At 33.9% G+C, this 26,225-nt stretch overlaps 1 long non-coding RNA gene and 3 gene segments (V, D, J or C); 2 read left to right on the forward strand and 2 right to left on the reverse strand.

Annotated features, from left to right (window-relative positions):
- The first annotated feature begins 122 nt into the window (after nt 1-122).
- On the forward strand, nt 123-5,873 carry LOC127650838 (Ig kappa chain V region 3315-like). The segment is given in 2 exon segments: nt 123-171; nt 5,518-5,873. Coding segments are annotated over 2 exon segments (405 nt in total).
- Nucleotides 2,490-4,267, reverse strand: LOC127651062 (uncharacterized). The gene is made up of 3 exons (XR_007971499.1): nt 4,234-4,267; nt 3,090-3,236; nt 2,490-2,931 (listed from the first exon to the last, which is right to left on the reverse strand). It is a non-coding gene; the product is annotated as an uncharacterized LOC127651062 (long non-coding RNA).
- Nucleotides 5,874-8,729: 2,856 nt separating the features above from the next.
- Nucleotides 8,730-9,266, forward strand: LOC127650019 (immunoglobulin kappa variable 1-6-like). The segment is given in 2 exon segments: nt 8,730-8,787; nt 8,965-9,266. Coding segments are annotated over 2 exon segments (354 nt in total).
- An 8,304-nt stretch (nt 9,267-17,570) lies between these two features.
- On the reverse strand, nt 17,571-19,964 carry LOC127650839 (immunoglobulin kappa constant-like). The segment is given in 3 exon segments: nt 17,571-18,088; nt 19,791-19,854; nt 19,956-19,964. Coding segments are annotated over 3 exon segments (396 nt in total).
- Between the last annotated feature and the right edge of the window lie 6,261 nt (nt 19,965-26,225).

Consider the following 26,225-nt stretch of genomic DNA (forward strand, 5'->3'; position numbering starts at 1 on the left):
TGTAAAGACACTTTGCATTGGAACTGCATGCTTCAGTGCTCTCAAAGTGCTTATAGACCTGCGACTTTCAGATTCTGAAACTCAAGTCTCTACATACAGTAAAAATAGATCTAAAAGCAAACATGACTTTAACATCCATCATTATTTGGGTACTCACAACCTGCACCTGTGGTATGTATTTATCATGTATTAATCAGTCTGTTTATTAATTATATAACTATACTATCATACAGTCATTAACTGATTTAGAGAAAACTTGAAATGTGTGATAAAGATGAATTATATACTGTATAGACTAATATCTTTATCTTTTCAACATGAGGGTTTTAAATAATATTGTCTTCATAAATATATAAAATAAGTTGTAATAGCGGAACATATATTACTTGATGTAAATGATCATGTCGTACCACTTTAGCTAACTGTGATTGAATTGAAATGTTGTGTACATGAAAGCATTATATATATATATATATATATATTTATACTGTACATGTGTGTGTCCTCACCAGTATCAAATTAATGATTCAATGTTTTTCTTTCTTCAGTGTCTGTGGGGCAGATTTTGACTCAATCTGATGCTCAAACAGTGCAGCCTGGTCAAACGGTCACTATTCAGTGTAAACATACACCAGCGGTGGACTGTGCTAAAATCAATACAACTCTGTATTGTATGTCCTGGTACCACCAGATTCCTGGAGAAACTCCTAAACTCTTGATATATTACACATCAGTGAGAGATTCAGGAGTCTCCACTAAATTCAGTGGCAGTGAGAGTGGAAACCACATTGACTTCAATCTGACCATCAGTGGAGTTCAACCTGAAGATTCGGGAGTTTATTACTGTCAGAGTAGACATTTCTTGACTCAAACATCATCTGTGTTCACACAGTGAAAAAGCATCATACAAAACCTCCATCAGTCAGACTTCAGTGCTGCAGCATGATCCCTCTGAAAGACAGTCTCAGGTTTCAGTTTATCACTGTAAAATATTTGAACACATTCAACTTTCCTTTCTATAATTGTTTTTTATAACACAATTTCAACTGCAATCACAAAGAGAACCCTGTCATACCTGCAGTATTCAACCCCTGCTTTAAACAAGTTCAGAGTTAAATGAATTATCTGTCATATGTTACATTTCACTGCACTCAAACTAATTTCACATTACATTCACACAAAGTATGAGGAAATATCAACATTTATTTAACTGGTTCAGATAATAAAACCAAAGAACTGTTATCATGCAAGAGAAACAACAAAAGAACAGGACTCTGGTTTCATACATCTCAGAATGTCTGCAATGGACATACAGTAAATTAAAAAGCAAACAAAATAATTCTTATAGTCATTAAAGGCTCCAATTCTCATTTTCTAGTAAAAGCATTAATAGGGTAATATGGGGGAAGAGACCCCCTTAAGAACTGAACAATGTGCATTTACTTTTAAATTGTAATATATTTAGAGACTGTATAAGTTTAGCATGTACATGATGCATCATCCAATATTTTTTATTATGGGAAGAAAAACATTTGTTAATTTAGCTGTCATAGGTGCCGCCTAACTAATAAACTGGGGTGAGATAACCCCACACCCGGGACAAGAAGCCCCCAGGGTAAACCCGTCCTAGGTATTGTCCAGTTTTCACAGAATGTGTAAAATATATGTGATAACAATCATTAATTATGAATATATGTGATACCAATCATTAATTATGAATATATGTGATAACAATCATTAATTATGAATATATGTGATAACAATCATTAATTATGAATATATGTGATACCAATCATTGATAATGTATTTCTTTTTTATCTATATTGTAAAATACAAAACATTTTGTTTTGTAATAAAGTATTTTCACAATTAAAAATAATTGAACAACTGAATAATGACAGACAAATTAAATAACAGAATCCATCCAAACAGATTCATTTGAAATATAAACTCATTCTATGAATTATATATTGTACAGGCCTGTGAGTATATAAATATTTAGATGATCGTATTTTTAATTGAAGGAATATATTTCTATTAATTAAGATTACATTCATGTGCAGGTTATAGTGAACAGTAAAGATGTTTAAAATATACATTTAAATATAATTATTACATAAATAGTAATAACACCAGAAACAATGCCACTGGGGGTATTCTGCGCCAAACCTGTATATTTGTATTACCCAGATAGTATTCTCACAACTCGATGTGTATTTTCACAAATCATTTCCAGCTTTGTGTTTTGAGACTCTAATCATGTTCTTGAGCAGGTTACACCTGTAAACTCATGAAAATCTAAATATTATTTTCTAAAAAGCTACAGAAATCAAACAAAAGGTAATTTTATAAAAAAGCTACACAAAACATTTAACAGATATGGCATAATTATAATCACATTACCATCAAACCAAAATACAATTCAAATAAACACTTAATAATTTAAAAAGCTTTTATTCAGCAATAAAACAACAATTAAAAATGCAACTATAGTATTAAAAACAGACTGTGATAATATGAATTATCTGTTATCTGTATTGAAACAAAAGCATAAAGAAAACATTAAGATACACAATCGGTCAAACGTTTTGAAACACTTGACTGAAATGTTTCTCGTGATCTTAAAGATTTTTTGATCTGAAGGCGTATGCTTCAATATTTTAATCTAGTTTTGTAGACAAAAATTTAATTGTGCCATCATATTAATTTGTTTCATTATAAAACAAATATTTTATATAAAAAAGAGTTTTTGAAATTGATGATTTGGACCAGATAATAAAGAAAATCAGCCTATAAGTGCCCAACATAGACGGGAACTCCTTCAATACTGTTTAAAAATGATCTCGGGGTGATACATCAAGAAGTTGCTTGAGAAAATGTCAAGAGTACATTTCTGCAAATTCTAGGCAAAGGGTGACATCTTTGAAGATGCTAAAATATAACACAGTTTTGAATTATTTTGGATTTTATTTAGTCACAACATATTTCCCATAATTCCATTTATGTTATTCCATAGTTTTGATGACTTTACTATTATTGTAAAATGTGAAAAAAATAAAAATAAAATATATATATATTTATATTCACACCTGAGTTCCTGCTGCTAGAATCCACCTTCCAGCTCAGCTGCCAGTCAGAGGGAAATCCTTTACTGCCCACACACATGACTGTAGCTTTACCCTGCTTCAACTCATCTCTGGAGGGCGGCAGGACCGTTAGAGTGGGCTGAGCGTCAGCTAGAAAGAAAGAGATGAAACTTCGAAATTTCAGTCCCCTCAAAAACATTTATTTCAGTCATTGTGCGTGTCTTTCACTTCCCTTTAAGAGATTTACAGTTAATCAAGCAGATCTGAGTGCAACAGCCTGTAAAAGAGCTTTTATCTCAAGATATATATTAAGTTATTACAATATGACTTATTTTTATATTTACATTTAGGTATATTCTGATATATAAGATTACAACAATTTATTCAGATTTTAAAGAATGATTGAATATTTAATACATTTATTAGCTGCTTTTGGCTGACCAGTATGTTTCTAATTCTAATAAAGATTGAATGACGGAAAGATGAACTTTCTCATTTAAAAATGAACTTGGTGACACTGAAATAAGTTTCTCTTTGTTAACATAATGATGCATTATCATTAACTAATAATGAACAATACATTTTGCAGCATTTATTCTTCTTTTGAATGGTAATTTATAAAGATAAAATTGTTTGTTGTTAGTTCATAATGCATTAGGTATGTAAACATATACATCTTTCCATTTTAATAATGTAGTATATGCTGAAATTAACCTGAACTAAAATCAGGAGTGTTGTAAAAGTATTGTTCATTGTTAGATCACGTTAACTAATGAAGTGAATGAATGTTAACAAATACAACCTTATTTAAACGTGTTACATTCTCTTTTATATCTCAAATGGATTACAATGGAACTAATATAATTCTCATATAAAAAGATAAAATTGCATTAACATATTTGTACAAATATTACTAATTCTGTGCATAATATCAGATCATAGCCATAAATCAGAATTCTTGAATTTAAGGAGAGACAATCATTCATGATTTGGTTATGTCACACCAGAAGACTACTTCTGACTTTCATATTTTCATTTTTTTTATATAAAAATTGTTCATCTCTAATTCATTTGACACATTTTTGTTTTGTATTATTTAACTCAATAATTAATGTTTAATTTTTAAAATAGAGAGAGTTTGACTTACAACAGAGAGTCGGGCACCTCCACCAAAAGTTCACCACAATGATACAAACACATTCAGTGTATAAAACCCCTGCGCACTAACATCACCGAATTTTGCTCCTTTGCAAGCGGTACAAATGCCATGTCGTAACTTTCTAAGGGATGATAAAAAATCAAGAATACATCTACACAGCAACAAATTAGTTTTCAAGAATCTGTAGTCTAATTATTAATTTAATAATCTTGTTTTAATAAGTCTTTAGTGAATCTAACTCACAGGGGATGTTCAAGCTGTAAACATTGAATTTCTAAATTAAAAGCAAAAAGTAGCCACACATATATCATTAAAATCCTCTTACATTTTATGCATTAAAGTTGTTTAAACCCCCGCTTAAAACAATCTTTTCTTCAAGAATCCTAACAATGCTCTTTTACACACAAAAACACTTCATATTGACCACTGCTGGTCCAAAGAATCATCATTAAAATATCATAATAGTAGTCAATACAACACAACGCTATTGTGTGTGCTTGGAATATAGTGCACTTGTCATATGAACTACTGTTATGATGTCTTTATACTGAACCTTTAATAACGATTTATAGTATTTGTCCTTTATGAAGATTGACAGATCCTGCTCATAAACTGTTATTCTATGGACTACAGCTGCTTAAAATATCTATTTATATGTTCCAAGAAAAAGTAACATCATGTGGGTTTTCAACAGCATATGTGTGAGTAAATGAGTGAGTAAAAGTACACTTTTGCCATATCTGATTTTTGGAGGGGACTTGTCCCCCTCAATATATATTGCGGTTACGGCCCTGCTTCAAAACACAGTTGTTTCCCAAAGTCCATCACAGAGATGAATTCTCATTCCAGATATGTTTGATTGTACCAAAGAGCCAAACTGACATTGAGAACAAAGATAACAAAATGCATCATATTTTTCTGCCCCCTGCTGGATCCAGAATCTACATTGAGGAACTCATTTCGTATGCACAGCAATTATTCAGTTTTCATCTAGTAAAATCCTCCCATGATGCTTTGCATAGACATCACATGACTCGGTGCTCTGAAAATGTTTATAGCTCTGTGAGTTTAACTCTTCATTGTGTTTCTCGTTATGACAACAGATCCTGTCAATATGCCTTTGATCTCTTTTATCATTTGGACACTCTATAACATGCAAGGTAACGGCCACATACATGTTTACACTTGACTTTTATTAATACATGAAACATGAAATGAACTGATATGTTGTATTTATGCTGTGCTGCTATCACTCTCTCTCTCTGTCTACAGGCTGTATAGGGGAGATTGTTGTGACACAACCCGCAGTTAAATCAGTCCAGCCTGGCAAAACAGTTTCTATTGACTGTAAATTTAATGTTGTGGTTTACAAAAATGAACAAGGCAAAAACTCAAAAGGCCGTTATTTTGTATCATGGTACAGTCAAAAGCCTGAAGAGGTTCCAAGACTCTTGGTGTATTATACAAATGAGAGAGAGTCTGGAATTTCATCCAGATTTAGTGGAAGTGGACAAGAAAATGGTCTTGATTTCACTCTGACCATCAGTGATGTTGAGCTTGAAGATGCAGGAGATTATTACTGTCTGAGTAATCATGAGATCAGTGGCAAAGATGTGTTCACACAGTGAAAAAGTGCCGTACAAAAACCTCCCTTGGTCAGAGGATCCTCTGATACAGCTAAGACCTACTGCAGGTGCTCAAAGGAGAGCAAAAAAACAAAATAACAAAAAAAAAAAAAAGTTTTTGCCCTTAATTAACATAATTACAGTCCAACACAAATATTCATGTCCATTACAATTCAGTCCTGTAACATTTTTGTTCATGTGTTTATTTTATATGTAAGTCACAGATTTAATTATGGAAAACTGTTATATTCCTCAGTGCAGGGGCGTCTCTAGGATTTCAAAACATCAGGGGCAAATCATTGAACATTTGTCTCTGCAGTTGTACTGGGACCATGATGATGATGATGCAAGCTTCTTCAGGATTTCTAGATGAGTTCAGAGGAAGACAGTTTAGATTTCATTCACTGACCACACAAGAAATCAATAGTGAAGTTGTAGGAGATTATTACTATTAGCATTGCTCAAACTGTGAAAGCCATGTTTAAATATCATTGAGACAGGAATATTTTTGCAAGCAATCAAAATATGAAATCAGCATTACACATTTGTCCACACTCTAAAGGTGGCAACATTCAGTTGTTACATTAAGCATCTATACAGTTCACAAGTTCACATGTTCATATAGCCCTGAAGTGCAATAGGTAAACCGATTTGTCGTGCTGTCATTAATGGAGGGGCTCGAGCTCTGAGATCCCCCTCCCTCTTTGACTATCTGACTTAAACCAGAAAGAGACCATTTGAAATAATAGTTTGTATAGGCATTATAAAGGTGGAAATGGGGAGGAGGAGAGATGCCAGAATAATTGTCACTGGTGTGAGGGAAGCGGCTGCTTATGTCATTAGGTAATGATTGGCAGGCCTTGACGAACTTACGTTTAGAAATTCATTAGTCAGGTTGATTCAGTCATATTACATAATGAGTAAACAAATGAATGTACATATAGATGTTACCACAGGAAGCACATTTTTAGGTTACTCTAAAAAAAGATAACCCAGGTTACCCAGGTTTAAGGTTACCCAGACCTGCAAAAAAAAAAAAAAAAGAAAAAAAAAAAAAAGAAATGAAATGCAGGATGGACATTTTCAGAATAAAACACCTCTCTCAGAGTTAACATTGATTATATTGGCATAACTGCACTCTGCACAAATCTCAACTGATCCTGTTAGATTTATTTTGGCTATACTGTATAATATATATTTTATTCTAAACACAAGTGCAAATCCATAATGTAACATACATATAGATTTGCCTTTTTTATGTTAAATGTTTTATTCAGTGTTACCCTCTCTATGATCTGTTGTACTCAGGAAGAACATTTCCATACTGAAGACATTTGCATAGCTGCACATGCTTCAGTGCATTGAGAGTGTTTATAGTCCTCTGAGTAAATCACTTATAAACTGTTTTAACTAAACTGAAAACAAACTCCAGAGTTGCAACAATGATATTTTTCATCATTTGGGCTCTCTGCTGCAATCACGGTAAAGAATCATCAATATTTTCAACATTAGATTTGGTTTTGAAAAGTGATCTATGACAAATTACACATTTGAGACCTCAAAATGTTTCAAATTCAAGTTATAATTTCAGAGAGGCTTTACTCTTGAAAAAAAAACTCAATGCCAGTCTAAAGTTGACTTGATATTTTCTGTTCATTTTCTCTGCACAGGTTCTGTGGGTCAGGTTGTTTCTCAGTCTGGAGATCAGACAGTGCAGTCTGGTCAAACTGTTACTATTGAATGTAACCACACACCAAGAGTTAACTGCTGGGATTCACCTGAGAGCAAAAAATACTGTATGTCCTGGTACCACCAGATTCCTGGAGAAGCTCCTAAACTCTTGATATATTTCACATCTGAGAGAGCTTCAGGAGTTTCCACTAAATTCAGTGGCAGTGAGAGTGGAAACCAGATTGACTTCAATCTGACCATCAGTGGAGTTCAACCTGAAGATTCGGGAGTTTATTACTGTCAGAGTAAATATAATAAGGCAGATTCTAAGAACCCAGTCTGGGTGTTCACACAGTGTAAAAGCGTTGTACAAAAACCTCTTTCAATAAACTTCCCTCACTACTGTTCTGACATACTGCAAATGTTGAAGATCATTACGCAGCTCACTGATTTTTACAAAACGCACACATAAACAGACAAAAACAACAACAAAAAAAACATGTGAATGTTCATTACTGTCCAAATTTCTGCAATAATTGCTAATGTATATATGTTATAAATATAGAGTATCAAACTGAAAAAAAAAAAAACCCCATCATAATCAAATCTTATAAACCAATACCTACATAACAGTAACAATCTCCACTATTAAAGCAGATATTTATCGATTTGGTTTTATAAATGAAATTTGCAAATGGACCAACATCAAACCCATAAATCCTCAACAGAACAGCAAACAACACGAAATCAAATCAAATTACATAAAGCATCAGGATAATTTTTTTTTCCTCAACTATTTTTGTAATATTTGCAATTACATTATATTTAAATTATCATTATGGTAATCATGAAGAATCATGCTGATGATAATGAATCTTGAATCTTGCAATACCAAAAGTTAGGCTACATAACCAATAAACTTCAAAACAAATCTCAGTCTCGAGCAGGTCACTGTCATGTTGTTTGGCATTAAATGTGAAATATTTGCACAAATTGACAGCAGGCTTAATTGTGTAATGAGTTGTTCATTTTATTCTGTGTATCTTTTAACATGCAAATTCTTTAAACACTGCCATTTGTTGCCATGTGGCACAGTTTCACAGAGAATGTTTTGCATACTCCTCTAAACACAATAAAGATCTAGTGCTGATGTATTTGTGTTCAGTGTTTTCAGAGTCTCTGTTAAGAAGCACAATGAGCATGTCATGGATTCTTCTAGTTGGGATACTGGGGCTCTTTACTGAAGGTGGGACAATCTGGAGCATTCTTATTTTGATCAATCTCTTGGATCACATTTTTTTGTTTCTTATTATTTTATTCTGTTCATCTTTAATAATAGCAATCTTGTTCCTCTAATATCTGTAATATTGAGTATTTATTCCAATTTAAAACCTTCTTTATACTTCTTTAAACCCTCTCTCAGACTCTCATCAAGAGGTCCAGTCTCCTGAATCTCTGTCTGCTAAAGCAGATGAATCTGTCACTATTAGTTGTACAGGGACTGATGGAGTGGGTAATGACATGAGCTGGTATCTGTTTAAACCTGAAGAAGCTCCTAAACTCCTGATCTATGATGGAAGTAACTTGGAGTCTGGAGTTCCAGATCGCTTCAGTGGAAGTGGATCTGAGCCTCATTTTACACTGACCATAACAGGAGTTCAGCCTGAGGATGCAGGAGATTATTACTGTATGGGGGTTTATGAAGGTCCAGTATTCACACAGTGAAAAAACGCTGTACAAAAACCTCCCACAATAAGACTGAACACTGAACGTACTGCTGCCACCCCTATTATTTCTTCTTATTTTTATAATCTGCTTCATTTGTTTTCTTAATATTTTTTTCTTAATATTTATATGTGCACAATTAAAAAGAGAAATCAATAAATTCTACATCCGATGGACCCAGTGATTGACGTGGGGGTTGTACGCAGCAGTATGCAGTATCTGCACTTCTCTAATTTAGCTTACTGAGTAGCTACCAGCAGTTTTTCTTCCTTACCACCACTTCTCAGAGTGAGAAGTGCGGCCTGCCAATCACTTTTATCTGACTTTCCAAATGATTTGAGTAAAATTGCAGTAAACATCCGAACCCTCTCAGAGCAAAACTCAGCGGTGAGTTTAACAATATAATAAAATGTTTTAAAAAGGACAGACATAATGCTCTTTTTCCATTTTAGGCTACATGTAATTTGTAACGTATTTAGTTAGATTACTTAAGGCCAGTAACATATTCTAAATACTTTGGATTACTTCTTCAGCACTGGTAGATTTTTTTTCACTTGTTTTGACAATAAAAACTCAAATACAAAATACACATGTTAAAAATACATTCTCTGAAAAACCTAAATATCTTATCCAGTGTTGTTTCTAAAACTAGATCAATCAAATTTATCTTGCAAATTTATCAAATTTAACAATTTTTTGATATTTTAACAGGAAAACAATTCAAAAATTATTATCAATAAAAAGATTTTTGCCCTATATCAAAGGTCTTACTAGAATGCACTTTGGATCACATAATTTATAAATGTTTTGCATCTGAAAGGACTAAATATTAAATGAAAAATGACAATAAAATTCAAAGTAATCATTTCAAAAATCAAAATACATTTAGAATGTAACTGTATTCTAAATACAAATGATTTAATTTGTAGCTGTAGTGGAATACAGTTACTTATATTTTGTATTTTAAATACGTAATCCCATTACATGTCCTCCGTTACTCCCCAACCATTGATACAGACTTTAGCAGATCTAAATATTCTTTCTCAGTTTTCATAAAAATTTCTCTACATTGTATGTTTTTGTTTTCAAAGTAAAGCTAAACAAAACATATTTGTTAGTTGAGGGTGTAAGGTCATAATTGTTCTTCAGCCAGATATTAAGGAGTTTATGGCCAGATCTTGAACATTTTATTTAAATACGTCTTTTAATGTAATTAAATACTATTTTAATGTAAATAAACACATTATTAACCATTTTGTTTTTACATGTTTTGTTCTATAAAATGCAAGTAAAATGGAAAAGCTTTAATAGGAAATCAAAGGCATGGAATGTGTGTTATAGTTATATATTATAAATAGTTATGTAATAATTATTTAACAAATGCATCACATGATGTTTGAGTAAGCACAATGGACTTGTCTTGTATTATGGCTTTTTTCTTGTAAAGGAAATTGTACTATGCATTCATCAAAGTCTATAAATGTATTTATTTATTTATTTACTTATTTATTTTAATTTTCTCCCCTTTTCTCCCCAATTTGGAATGCCCAATTCCCAATGCGCTCTAAGTCCTCGTGATGTAGTGACTCGCCTCAATCCAGGTGGCAGAGGACGAATCTCAGTTGCCTCCGTGTCTGAGACTGTCAATCCACGCAACATCATGTGGCTTGATGAGCTCCGTGGCATCCACAACTCACCACGCGCACTACCGAGAGCGAACCACACATTATAGCGACCACAAGGAGGTTACCCCATATGACTCTACCCTTTTTAAGACTTTTAAAGCTACAGATGTCCTCTAGGTTCTTGTGATCAGTACAAACCACAAAAGATCCCCGAACCCTCTAACCAATGATGCCACTCGCCCAAGGACCACCCGGAAAGCCAGTAATTCCCAGTTACCGGCATCGTAATTCCGTTCTGCTGGAGTCAGTCAGTGCGAAAATAACGCACACGAATGCAGCTTTCCATCCGAGGAATAGCGCTGAGAGGACCGCTCCAAAACCAACCACGGACGCATCTACCTCCACCACAAACTGACTAGCAGGGTCGGGGGTAATTAAAATAGGAGCGGTGGAAAACCACTCTTTAAGTTTAGTGAACGCAGCTTCAGAAGACCAACAAAAGTCTCATATCCTGGAGGTGAGATCCATCAGGGGTGCAGTGAGTTGGCTATAATTTCTAAAAAATCCAGTAAAAGTAGCGAGAATGGGGTTGGCCACTCGGAGACGGCTTTCACCTTGGCACCAAGAACGAACCGACTGTGCATGAAAAGCACACTTCTCCGTCTTGAGAAACAGGGGCCTTTTACCCTAAGTGAGAGAGACTTTTACCACAATTGTGGGATAGAATTATATTTGAATTTGTTTGTTTGAATGGATATTGTTGTTGGATAGAAACACTTAAAAAGTGTTTAGCTACACAGAGCCTTTTAGAAATCTCTCAGATTTGAACATACTTTTCATTTTCTCTGCACAGGTTCTGTGGGTCAGGTTGTGACTCAGTCTGGAGATCAGACTGCAGTCTGGTCAAATTGTTACTATTGAATGTAACCACACACCAAGAGTTAACTGCTGGGATTCACCTGAGAGCAAAAAATACTGTAAGTCCAGTGAGAGCTTCAGGAGTTTCCACTAAATTCAGTGGCAGTGAGAGTGGAAACCAGATTGACATAAATCTGACCATCAGTGGAGTTCAACCTGAAGATTCTGAAGTTTATTGCTCCTATATTATATTATATTATATTATATTATATTATATTATATTATATTATATTATATTACATTATATTTATATTATATTATATTATATTATATTACATTATATTTATATTATATTACATATTACATTATATTATATTATATTACATATTTCTATTATAAATATAGGATGCCACACTAAAATAAATAAAAATAATTTATCAAATATTATGAACCAAATGTATATTCTGTACATAACAGATTTATTTACCAAAGTATAGGCCTACATCTCCACCAAGGCAGATTTGTATAACTATTTTGTAAATTAAATTCTGTAAATGGACATCAAACCCATAAATCCTCAACATAACAGCACAAATACAAGAAAATTGGACAAGTAAAATACTGTTTTATCGATATTTGTCTCATCTTAAGCAGGTCACATATGCCTTATGCAGTACATCAACAATTACTGTAAACTCCTTAAATGAAAATATATATACTAACTTTTGGAAATTGCTAAAAAATTGTTATAACAACATCCAAAAATTCAAAGCCGAAACAATACCATCAATGTTTTGAAAAGCTTTTATTTGTCAAAAGTAATATGTATATATATATAATACAGTCATGTGTTTAAAGAAAGATTAACATACAGAGAAAGTCATTTTATAATTGTATATAAACTAAGAGTGTCTTGGTTACTGGATTCTGGGATATTTGAGTGGAGCCACGATGGTTTTTGATCTGCTCCACTCACACTTAATGAGAGTCATTACGACTGCTGCTCCAGCTGTACAGTCCATCCTTCTGCAGCACAATGGAGAGAGACAGGAGAGAGAGAATGTAAACTGTGAAGTTTCGGTCTTCTTAAAAAACTAAAAAAATAAATTTCCATCAGTCATTGTGAGTTTTTCACTTCCCTTTAAGAGATTCACAGTTAATCAAGCAAATCTGAGTGTAACAGCCCATTAAACATTTTACCATATGATAAAGCCATTTAGTCTTAATTCAGATGTCAGTTTTATATTCAGATATCATATTAATATATACAAGATTTATAATGATTATTCATCATTTACAGCTATATTAACAGACAAAAATGTACAATGGATTTATATGGATTTATATAAGTATATATATATATATCATATTTTCAGGTTTATAATAGATATTTTAGACATACATATATAACAATATCAGACTCTAAAAATCAGACTCTGTCAAATATTTCCTATTCATAAAATGTATGAACTACAAATAATCTTTAAATATATTACCTACGGGTCATTTTGCCTCTTTTGTTTCTAAATTATTTACAGAAATGACCGAAAATCAAAACAACAGTTAAATGTCTGGCTGATGTGCTATATATTCAAAATGTTCATACAAATAGATAGATTAAGATAATGATAAATTACATTTGTTTTCAGTTTATAAAAATTAATACATTTAAAAAAGTTAAATTAAAGATAAAGTTAAATCTGATCACGCTATAACAATACATTTTTTATTTTTATATTTTCTGCCTTGTTATATGTATTACATGTATGGAAATGGATGAGTTTAAATCCTGTCTCATGCGAAATTCATAAAAATAATTTTTGTTTATACACGGATAGAGTCATTACTAATTTACTAATTGACTCATTGTTTTACTGTAAGTGTTTAGAGGAGCTAGGCATCAGGGGCGATTCTAGGGTCAGAGCTTTAGGGGTGCTGAGCACCCAATGAGCCCCACTGCCACCATCCACCCTCTTTTCACACAAAAACAAAAAATATGTCTATTGAAAAATAACTTTATCATTTTAACATTGGTTCAATTAACTCCAAAATCCAGATTTTTTTTTTTTTTTTTTTTTTAGACCTTTTCAGAGCACCAGCTTAATTGTGAGAGTTCACACAGAAAGCCCCCTGTAACAAACACAAAACCTTCTTCACTCAGCTGCTTTTCCTGACCGTTAACTCCATGTGCCTCCTTTTGTATCAACAGTCATCAGATCGGTTAGATTAGATTCAACTTTATTGTCATTGAACAGTACTTGGACAACAAAATGTAATTCCCTCTCATCCCTTATGGACTCTCCCTGTTGTTTTCCTCCTCCTTTATTATGAAAAAATGTGGTGTAAAATAATGTTACAAAAAGTAAATGTAATATAGGCTACTTAATGCCAATAAGTCTGTATAGGAGTATGAGTAGTTACTGTTTTGCTTGCCACTATTCACTATATGTCAATTTATTGTTGTTGTTTCCTCACCTGGTTCTTCCTGCATGCTCTCCCTTTCCCTTTCTCCTTCTCCCTCTCTTTCCCTTGGCACTGACAATCATACACAAATATATTGTAGTCAGGAGAGTTGAGGTCAGTTTGTCATGTCACAAAAATGTTATGGAGACCATTTACAGATTCTAATGATATGATCAAAAGGCACACAGAGGCGTGCCATTTTATAATGTCTTTATTATTATTATTATTGGGCTTAGAAACTTTTTTAAATCACAAATTCCTTTCACAAGAGAAGCTGTATTCTCCATTGTGGGTTTGAAATAAATAAAATAAATAAAAGCAGGGGACCATTGCCTATAAGTAATTTGATACAACAACAGATAGCTGGTTTGCATTATCTGTTACTTTAGCTTAACACTTTTCAGAAGAACAAAAAAAACAAAAAACAAGACAGAGGTCATTATGGACTGTCCCTAGTCTCTCACCTGAATCTGTCTTTTTTCTTTTAAAAAACTGTGGTATGTCCATTGCTCACTGGCAGGCCACACACACACAGAGAGAGAGAGAGAGAGAGAGAGAGAGAGAGAGAGAGAGAGTGTAATGCTAGGAGTTCAGGAGTTAAGCCTGGTTCAGGTTAAATCCTCTGTGTGTGAGGAATGAATAAATACAGCAAAAGAAATACATTAAACATTAAACTTTCTTTTATTGTCTAGTTTGATAGTCAGCCACAACTGAAAAATAACAGATATAAAAAATCTAGGAATGAATAACAATTCATTTAAAAAGCCACAGTGAGTGTTTTCACACATACTGGTGGTATACAGTGATATGTTTGTTTTACTCTGGTCCAAACGCCAGGGCTTCATGTTTCCATGACGACTGACCAGAAAAGACGCACGTGATGTCACGTTTACATGACTCCCGATTGTTAAAATGAGTATCAAATTAACGATAAACTTTACCAACAGAGACACACGTACGCACTACACAGGTACGCAGTTTATTTGTCGCGCTGCTGTTTTTGTTTCACGCTCTAGCAGTTAATAAACAGAACTGCATGCGTCTTGTGGAAGAACATTGTAACCGGGCCGCGCTACTTCTCTCCGTTTATGACTAGGACGAGCCACCCAGGTGCTGTGCTACTCCACAGCGGCGGCGACCTGCTGGACTAAAATAGTCCGAAAATAAACACTTATTATAGGTGTACCATGGTGATTCAGGATACTGACTCCAGTACTCACCGATATGGTTTCGGAATCGGAACAACTTTAGGTAAAAGGAAAGAAGTGTGAGACACAGCTTTGGAGCAACTTAGTTGATTCACAACACTACATAACGGGTCCTCCTTCTGCGTGTGTTTCGCGCTGGATGACGGTCGTGCTGAGCGGTGCAGGTACAGAGGAGAAGTAGAAGAAGAGAAGAGGATGACACCATTTGCTAAGCGGGGGTGTTTTCATTTTCATCCTTAACACATACATTTTAAACCACAAACTACGGAGTATGTTTTGGACATTATTTAACCTTGTCAAAGACGAACAAAATTTTTAGAATAACAACATTTCTTACTCCAAGTTTTAGGGGTGCTGAGCTCCTTTTTAGGGGTGCTCAAGCACCCCTAAAAAGGGGCTAGACTCGCCCTTGCTAGGCATGCATGCTTTTTGACATGTCACACATTTTTTATTTAGTTATTGTTGTTCTCATATCCTGTTCTTTTCTTTTGTCATTTTGAAAATAGAAAGAGATTTACTTACTTCCAACAGAGAGTCACATGCCTCCACCAAACATGTGCTACAGTGTTATAAGTGGCTGTACAAAAACCTACTGCACACTAAATAAAACAAAACACTAAACTTTATTTTAGTATAGCGGAAAATATATACAAATATAATTTATTGCTAATTAATACATTCAGCAAAATGCTTGTTTGATTGTATTGTTAGATAACATTTCAGGATGCCATTAAATATGTTCCATTGACACAAGACTCGAGTGGAGACTGAACACTGTTCTTAAAACTCCACTGATGATTATCATGTGTTTAGCACTGCCAGAGCCACTAACAGACATTATCCTAATGCTGGGAACACTGGTTCTGCTTGCTCAAGGTTAACATTTTATATTTACATTTACATTTATGCATTTGGCAGACGCTTTTATCCAAAGCAACTTACAGAGCACTTATTACAGGGACAATCCCCCCGGAGCAACCTGGAGTTAAGTGCCTTGCTCAAGGACACAATGGTGGTGGCCGTGGGGATCGAACCAGCGACCTTCTGATTACCAGTTATGTGCATTAGCCTTCTACGCCACCATTGTATTTTCTACAATTTATAAATAAATTTGAAAGCCAAGCTTTGTGCTTAGCTTATTATTTCAAATTATCCTTACATCTGTTTCATTGATGCAAACTTCCATGAAGATGATTTCTGAAGTATATTTTAATATTATTTACACCCTCTCTCAGTGTCCCATCAAGAGGTCCAGTCTCCTGAATCTCTGTCTGTTAGAGTGGGAGATTCTCCCTCTGCAGATTGTACTGGGACGACATTAGCTGGTATCTGCAGAAACTCCTGATGCAGTCCCAGAGTCCCAGATCGGTTTAGTGGAAGTCAATCTGGACTTCATTTTACTCTGACCATAAAAGGAGACAGCCTGAGGATGCAGGAGATTATTACTGTATGGGGGCTTACATGAACGAGAGTACACAGTGAAACACCATCATACAAAACTTCCCTCAATCAGGTGGCACAACGTCACTGTTTTAGCTGAAATTATTAGTATCATGCACTCCTATACAAATAGAAACAAAGAATCTGTGCTTAGTCTTGATATTCTTACAGATAATTAAAAGTAACATTTTGCTTTTTAAAACAAAGTAAAAGTTCAAAGTTAATTTCCAATTACGTGAGACATTAATCTTTTTAAAAACCTTCATGTGAATTGGATTCAGAATTAATAAAAACGGCACATTCTGTCAGTGACTTAACAACTTGGCTAGTAACCATACGATGAACAAAACGTTTTTTGAGGGAACCTTAAACGAGCTTCATTTGGTAACATCTAAATGAACAGGTCTACACATGTAACACTGACGTCTACCTTTCCTTTATGCATTTGCACCTAATTATACTGCAAGATCACGCAAACTCAAAGCAGCTCAATTACCTATTTTTGTAATGAAATGCACATGTATATACTGTACATTAAACATGCTTTATATAATCTACATTTATATGCTCACAAATAAAAACATTTAAAGAAGAAATAGAATGGAATAAATAAACAAAATAATATGTATGAGAGCATGACACGTCTGGTTTTAAAATGTCTGATATTTCATGTAACCACAGTAAGAAATGAACACAGTGAATAAGTTCAAATGCTTTTATTTGGCAACAAGAATAAAACAATCAACAATTCAGCAAAGGTCTGCAGTGCATCACAAAAAATAAAGCAAGGTTTGAGCTGCATGCTAAGAGAGGAAAGATTAATTGTTGACCAATTTACTGATTAATGACAGTGTGAGACTGTAAATATGTGAATATCAATGACTACATTGGTGGTTTCCGTAGTTTCACTCTAAATCACACTCTTGTGTGTTCAGGATCTTGGTGACTGGATTCTGGGATCTCTGAGTGGCCTCACAGCTGATGGTTTTTGCTCTGCTCCACTCACTGTCAGTGAGGGTCAGACTGCTGCTCCAGCTGTACAGCCCATCCTTCTGCAGCACACTGGGACTCACATTCACACCTGAGTTCCTGCTGCTACAATCCACCTTCCAGCTCAGCTGCCAGTCAGAGGGAAATCCTTTACTGCCCACACACATGACTGTAGCTTTACCCTGCTCCAACTCATCTCTGGAGGGCGGCAGGACTGTTAGAGTTGGCTGAGCGTCAGCTGCAAGAAAAAAGGAGGGAGAAAAGAAGAGATACAGAGTTAGAGAAAATACTCAAAAAGAGATGGAAACTATAAAGTTTCAGTCATCTTAAAAAGACATAAACAGTTATTTAAATAACTCAGAGCCTCTTTCACTTCCCTTTAATAGATTCTCAGTTAGTCAAGCAAATCTGAGTGCAACAGCCCATAAAAGCATAGGGCTAGCTTACGGGATAAGATTTCTGACAATTTTTGTATTGATTTATCCAGTATAAAACCTATTATAAACAGGATTTATAATTATTACATTCAGCTTTCTAATCCCATTTGTAAAATTACATTCAGACTTTACATTATTGGGTATTAGCTGATAGACCGCACATCTGTAATAAGATTTATAACTATATGTATTCAGTATTTATTATTTTTAATTATTGTATTAACAAGGATGTAACGTTTAAACGTATGTATTACATACCTTGCTGTATATACATTCAGACACATGTTGGTGAATCTCACAAAGTGTGTGAAGAAATGTCTATCTTTTTCAAGAAATTATATTTTACATATGGAAAATGAAGCCGACATTTTTAACAATAAGGTGTTTTGCACCATGACTGGACAATTAAGCATAGTTTCCCCCCTAATTCTCATTACCGTAATGCAACTTGATGTTTCACTTGTTTTGCTGTATTAGAGTAAAACAATTCACATCATTTTTATTTTATTTTATTAAAATCACCATATGTTCAAGGCAGCACAACAAGTACTTGCATAATGCATAAATACATTACAAATTAAATAACATATATATATATTTTCACATCACAATAATGAGAATATGAGAATTGTTTTTGCATTAAGGTAATAAGAATTTGGCAAGTTAATGTGGCTAATTGTCATGAAAATAATGCCACTCGTACAATAAATAAATAAACACAATTAAACAAATAAATATTAATGGTCTAAAATAGATTTGAGACAAATATACCCCCGATATTTTCCAATTTATACAAAAGTTTACATGTGTGTATTCAATGACACAAATGAAATGACTATTAAAGAAAACAGCATTATAAACCCATTGCTAAAATGATCTACCTTCCTGATGGATAAAACACCCAGTCATTTTAAGTTATTGTTTTAACCCATTTGAAGGATAAATAAGCGTGCTACATGAACTGAACTACTTGAACTGTCACACAGAAAACATCTGAAATTATTATATGCAGTAGACCTATTTTATAAATGGCTATATTAGTCATTGGTATTCTTTTTAATTGTTTTGTTTATGTTTTGTTCTATTAATATATTTAACTGAAAATAAAGAGAGATTGACTTACTTCCAACTGAGAGTCGGGTGCCTCCACCAAAAGTGTACCACAGTGATACAAACCCATTCAGAGGCTGTACAAAAACCTCCTGCACACTAACTATAATAGTTACACTAACAATCCGCTTGCTCTTGTCTTCTTATTGATAGGTAAATATTATCAATTAATTACTATGAATGAACAATTATATCGAACAATAATATTTAACATGCACATCAATCACCTTTATGTAGATATAGATTTTAAATGTCTCTCCAGCCTTTACTTTACTCAATTACTATATTATAATATTAGATATTATGGAATTTTATAGTCTAATTTAAAATATTATTTACAGTAAATCATATTTACGTCATAATACTACATAATTATTGACATAATGTACTTACTTCCAACACTTAGTTTGGTTCCTCCACCAAAAGTCCACCACAGTGATACATTCTCATTCACTCGCTGTACAAAAACCTCCAGACAAGTTTTTAATTAAACCATGATGAAACTCCTTCCGGTACTGCACCGTTCTGGATTCAACTGATTTGATAATAAACTATAACATGCATCATGATGCATTTTTAATATAAAACATTTACCACTCTATGTGATAAAAATCATATGAAAAGATATTTAAAACTATATTTAGTCTGTTGTGTTCAGGTTGGGTTTTTCCACTGCTTTGCATTGGCAGTTCATGCTTCAGTGCTCTCAGACTGTTTATAGTGCTGTGAACTCTTAGCAACAACTGCACATGCTAAAACAGAACCTGAAGCAAATATGATTCTCTTCATCTGGGCACTTTACTGCATTCAAGGTAATTTCTTCTTTAAATCAAAATGAAATATATATATTTTTTCCCCATGTAATAATAATAATAATAATAATTTACTTTTCATTCAGCAGAATGTTCTTTCTTTTCACACAGGCTCTTTGGGGCAAGTTGTTTTGACTCAACCTGAGGTTAAATCAGTTCATCTTGGTCAAACAGTCTCTATTGATTGTAAGGCCAACAATGTAGTTTATAGGCGTCCACTGGGCTCAGTATCCAAAGATTATTACATATTCTGGTATTTTCAGGAGCCAGAGAGTCGTCCTAAACTACTTATATATTTCACAACAATGAAGCCTTCAAGTGCTCCATCTCGAATGAGTGGTGGTGGCAGTTTTCACTCTGGAGGAAATGGTCTTGATTTCACTTTGACCATCAGTGATGCTCAGCTTGAAGATGCAGGAGATTATTACTGTCAGAGTTACCATGAGATCAGTGGCAAATATGTGTTCACACAATGAAAAAGTGCCGTACAAAAACTTCCCTTGGTCAGATTACTGAGAATCACTATAGCAGCTGAAACATATCTGCAGGTGCTGAAAGGAGAAAACACACACACACACACACACACACACACACACACACACACACACACACACACACACACACACACACACACACACACACACACACACACACACACACACACAACAGATAAAGCCAACAAGAAAATAAATTTTACATTTGCTGCTTTTGCCTTTATTATATTTTAAATAGGCCAATCTAGCGCGATGCTTCACATATACATTATATTATTTCATCTATACCTCACTTGCTTCACACTAAAGAAATCCGAAACAATATACCTCCAAATCTGGCTTTCAGATCAGTTAAGTTAATAGGTTAGTGAATTTGAGCCTAACAGATGTATACAGAGCCACTGTGATACTTTTATGAACTTCAAGGAAATTTGTATATCCACAAAAATGTCAGCCAATCTGTCAGAGCCTATTTTGTACATAAAAATTATAAATGATGCAATCAATATTTTCTGAACAATAAGTGGACATTTTCAATGAATAGCATTTTTTTTTGTAGCTAAGACATTAAATGAAGAGTTCACCAAAAAAAAAAAATACAATTCTCATCATTTACTCACCCTCATGTCATCCCAGATGTGTATTAATTTCTTGTTTCTGTTAAACACAAATTAAGATTTTTAGAAGAATATTTCAGCTCTGTAGGTCAATGCAATGGAAGTGAGTGGGTAACAAAAATGTTTGAAGCTGCTAAAGCAGATCGTGGCTGCATAAAAGTAATCCAGATGACTCCAGTAGTTGAATCTACATATTCAGAAACAGTAAAATATTTACGTCCTTTTTAAAAAAAAACATTTCAATCTCCACTTTCAAATTCTTCTTCTTTTGTTTTATGTAATTTGCATTCTTCATGAACGTTGTCACCTACTAGGAAAGGAAAATAATCTATAGTAAAAAGGACTTAAGTATTGATCTGTTTCTCACCCACATTTATCATATTATTTCTAAAGACATTGATATAACAACTGGGGTCTTATGGATTACATTTATGATGCCTTTATGTGTATTTTGGAGCTTCGAAATTGTGGCACCCATTCACTTGCATTGTATGGACCAACAGAGCTGAAATATTCGTCTAAAAATGTTAATTTGTGATCAGCAGAAGAAAAACATACTCATCTGGGATGGCATGAGGGTTAGTAAATGAAGAGACAATTTTCATCTTGGGGTGAACTATCCCTTTAAGCTATGTGAATATACAGAAATTGATTTTCAAAAAGAAACCTTTTTTGATAAATATTTATTGGACTGAGAAGCTTGAAAACTATCACTATTTTAAACTTGTTCAAAACAAAAAGAACCTGACACACACACACACACACACACACACACACACACACACACGGGGAAGAGAGAGAGAGAGAACTAAAAAACCTTAATCAAGATATTTTCCAAGTGTGTATGATATCTTTTTAAATAAAATTAAGATTTCAATAATGTTTGCTTCTTGAAATTCAAAGCACAAACCAGTTTTTAACAGTGTATTTAACTCGTGATGCTTTACTGCCCCTACTGGATTAAGTACAACAACGCGCAAATTATGCTATAAAGATTTGCATAAATACACATGCTTCAATGATTTTGAAACATATGCCGGTAAGTTTAAGCAATCTTACAGTTTGACTTTTATCTCCTTCATATTTTGGACATGAAAAAAGAAAGTAGGCTTCAAACACAGCTTCACAAAATGTGCATGTTACACAGGTGCGGTTTGAAAATGTCCCTCACATCCACCAAGTTGTTTTTGGAGCTCAGCCCATTCTTTTGATGGTGTATGCTAGCTTGTAAACACTGACGTCTCCTTTAGACACTGAAGTGGAATAACTCCGTTTGAGTAATTTCATCACTAGGGGGCGCCCATTCCATACATGTAATTGTGTCTGTACAACATGTTTATGGTATTGAATCCAAGTACAACAACGAGAGGCAATGAGTGGACCTGGGGACTCGGGACACCAAGTCTGTAAAGTAAAGTTTTGTACCCAAATTGAACACTCAATGCATACAAGTGTAAGAATTTTTTATTTATTTATTTTGCTGTCTATACAAAATTATTATTTAGTCTTTTCTAAGACAAGATCTCTCTTGATAAATGATGTGAATAAGGCAACATCAGACAAAGTCAGAGTTGCAGTTGGTTTTGTGGAGCTACAGTGTTTCAGAGACTGTTTAGCAGAGACGGGCCACTTCTATAAAATTAATGTGAAAAATTGGAATACCCTTCCAAGAAGCTTGAGCCCAATGGTCAACAGATGTCCCGCCTTACAGGTTAAAGAGCCAATCACCTTTTAGATACAGACGTCTCCTGTCAATCAACTTGAGGACGTGCATGCATATTAGAAAAACAACCCGGTAGAATTGCGTTTTTCAGCTTTATCTGATGTAAAGAAGCACACTTTATGATACCTGTGCTATGTTAAAATATGTTTTTTGATCATTATCTTGACCAACCGCTTGTACTTACTTGCTAGAAAGACTTTGACTGTATTCATCAAAGTCTGTTTAGCCCACAGGCACATGCAGAGGATGCGGCTCGATCCCCGGCCCTTTTACTGAGGTGCCCCTCAAATGCCTCTCAAAATAAAAGCTTGCACACCCAATTAAACGTTTTTATGCTTAATAATAGAATGTGGGGGCATCAATATTATGCTTAAACTTTGATGCATTGATTACTGAATTTAATTATGAATATAATAATACTCAATTTGTAACAGAGGCTGTCTAAGATTACACGCACAGTCTAGTAACAGACACGTGCCACATGACTGATGAAACAAATGTGCTCTTTAAATTAAGAAAGTTTAGTTAGGTTTTCAAAAATGTGCTGTCTATGTGAGCAAAATAAGCACATTTTGATTGTTTTATTTAGAGCATGACCGATTTGGGATTTTTAGGCTTATGCCAGTTTTAGAGGGGGAAATTCACAGATTACTGATATGGTGGCCGATATATTTAATTTTTGAGCTGCAATGAAAACAGACCTTTTCTATTTTGATTGTAATCCGATTTTGTGCCTATGCAAAGGTACTCAGAAGACTGCTTTCTTAAATATTTGTATCAAAGAATATTTGACATTATTATTATATATTGTCAACAAATTCTAGAAATGAACACTGAGAAAATAAAGAATAAACAAAAATACAATAAATAGCTAAATAAATATCAGTACTGTATGATTATGGTATCAGTCAATTGCTGACCATTTAAAATTAAGAATAAATAAAGATAAAATAAATAGCAAAATAAACATCAGTGCTTTATTTATTTTTCATATCTGTGCGTATTGGAAAACATATATGGCAATACAATATATCTGTGAAAGGCTAATAATGGCCGATGATATCGGCCAACCGATAAATCGGTCGGGCACTACTTTCCTTTACCAATTATGATATATTATGCATATTATGTAATATATAGAGAATACACTTGGAAAGGTAGGCAATACTGTATAGCACATTTACTCACATTTATTGATTATTTGTCCTTAACTTGTTGCACGGCATTATGTCCTTAACGTGTAATGTGTCTTTCATTCTATGAGTCTGTTTGGTTGAAGATCTGCCTGTGGAGATGAGATATTTATTTATATTTCAATTATTGGTTCAGAAAATGGTCCCATGATATTATGCAAATATATTATGCATAATCAGCAGTCTACTTACCATCTGTTTGTGTTAGTTTTATTAAGGTCAGACATGATATTACGCATTTATTTCTTATCCACAATTTAGTTTTTGAACCAGTGAATGTAACCTAAACCCAGGGTTTTTTAATTATTATTTAATCCCACCATTTATATTTCTGTCTAGCTTTTTTGGGGAAAAAGATTATGAATACTAAATAATTTTATGTAATTTTATGACTAGTTATTGAGCATAATATATTATATATTAACAGGCCAACTCCATTGATAAAAGTGTCATTAATTTGTTTAGTTAAGCATTAAAACGTAATGCTCAAAATGTCTGTGCACATCCCTTGTATTAAATTGATAGTTCACACAAAACATTTACACATCCTCATGCCATCCCAGATGTGTATGACTTTCTTTCTTCAGCAGGTGACCAGATACATATGACTCCAGTGATTTAATCCATCTCTTCAGAAGTGATATGATAGGTGTGGGTAAGAAACAGATCAATATTTAAGTCCTTGTTTTCTATACATTTCCAACACTGACCAGCTCCAATCAGTAGGTGGCTGAATGTGAATGTCACTTCCACACCAGAATTTGTAAGTGAAAGTGAAAGTGGACATGTGTTTAACCACTGGAGTCATATGGGTTACTTTAATCCTGCCTTTATGACCTTTTTGGCTATTCTGAGTTCTGGTCACCATTAACTTGCATTGTATGGACCTACAGAGCTTAAATGTTCTTCTAAAAATCTGAATTTGTGTTCTGTAGAAGAAAGTAACTCTTACACATCTGGGATAGCATGAGAGTGAGTAAATGATGAGTGAAGTATCCCTTTAAAATGAATGGGAGGAATTGGAATGACTAATATGGTGGATGTAGTAAAGGAAGTACCACCTTGCAGGTAAAGGAGCCAATCCCCTGTTAGATACAGACATCACTTGTCAACTATATATAAAAAATAGCGTTTAAAAAAAACTTAGCTAAAGAAGTACAATTCATTATACCATTGTTGACAAATATAATTATTATTAAATTATTACATTTTTATACACAATTTACAATCATATTTAATCAAACTACACAATGATCACTAGAAGACTTTATAGATAGGCCTATTACAGTTTCATTTTTGTTAATGCATGATTTTCTGTAAAGCTGCTTTGAAATTATGTGCGTTGTGAAAAGCGCTATACAAATAAAAATGACTTGACTTGAGATTTAACCTCTAATTTGAAGTATATTTTTGATCGTAATCTTGACCAACTGTCTAATTTTCCATTCAAGTATATATGAGCTGTACTTTTATGCTGCTTGTTTGCCTGGGAGCATTCCACAGATGGCAGCAGAGTGGACTGACTTGCCTTGAAAGAGACTTTAGTATTCACGTGCAACCCATGTTGTGCAGTATTTTGTTTAAATAGCACAGCCTCATTGCATCTGTCTCTGCCATTCTTTGAACTTTTATGCATTACTGTAAACTTCCTATGTGTATGCTGGACCTCCTATTTAATTTAACTTGCATTGCAGATGATGCCTTCTACAATGGAACGGCTTGATCTTTGACTTGTTCAAGTGACATTTTAAATCACAGTCTCAGTGTAAATTTTCTGTTTTTTTATTTGTCTTAACAAGTTGCAGAGTCTGCTTTACTTTATTGTAATTTTTCCTAAGACATGTAAACTGCTAGGAGAGTTAAATGCTTTACCTGGTGAAACAGAGCCTTGGCATTTAATGCCCAGTGAAAAGCAGCACTCTGTAGCATCTAATCACTGTCCCCAGTGTGGTGCTTTGAAGTGCTATCAGGTTCAACACTGCGGTGGGT

This window comes from Xyrauchen texanus, chromosome 10, assembly GCF_025860055.1.
Source record: "Xyrauchen texanus isolate HMW12.3.18 chromosome 10, RBS_HiC_50CHRs, whole genome shotgun sequence".
NCBI classification, from domain to species: domain Eukaryota; kingdom Metazoa; phylum Chordata; class Actinopteri; order Cypriniformes; family Catostomidae; genus Xyrauchen; species Xyrauchen texanus.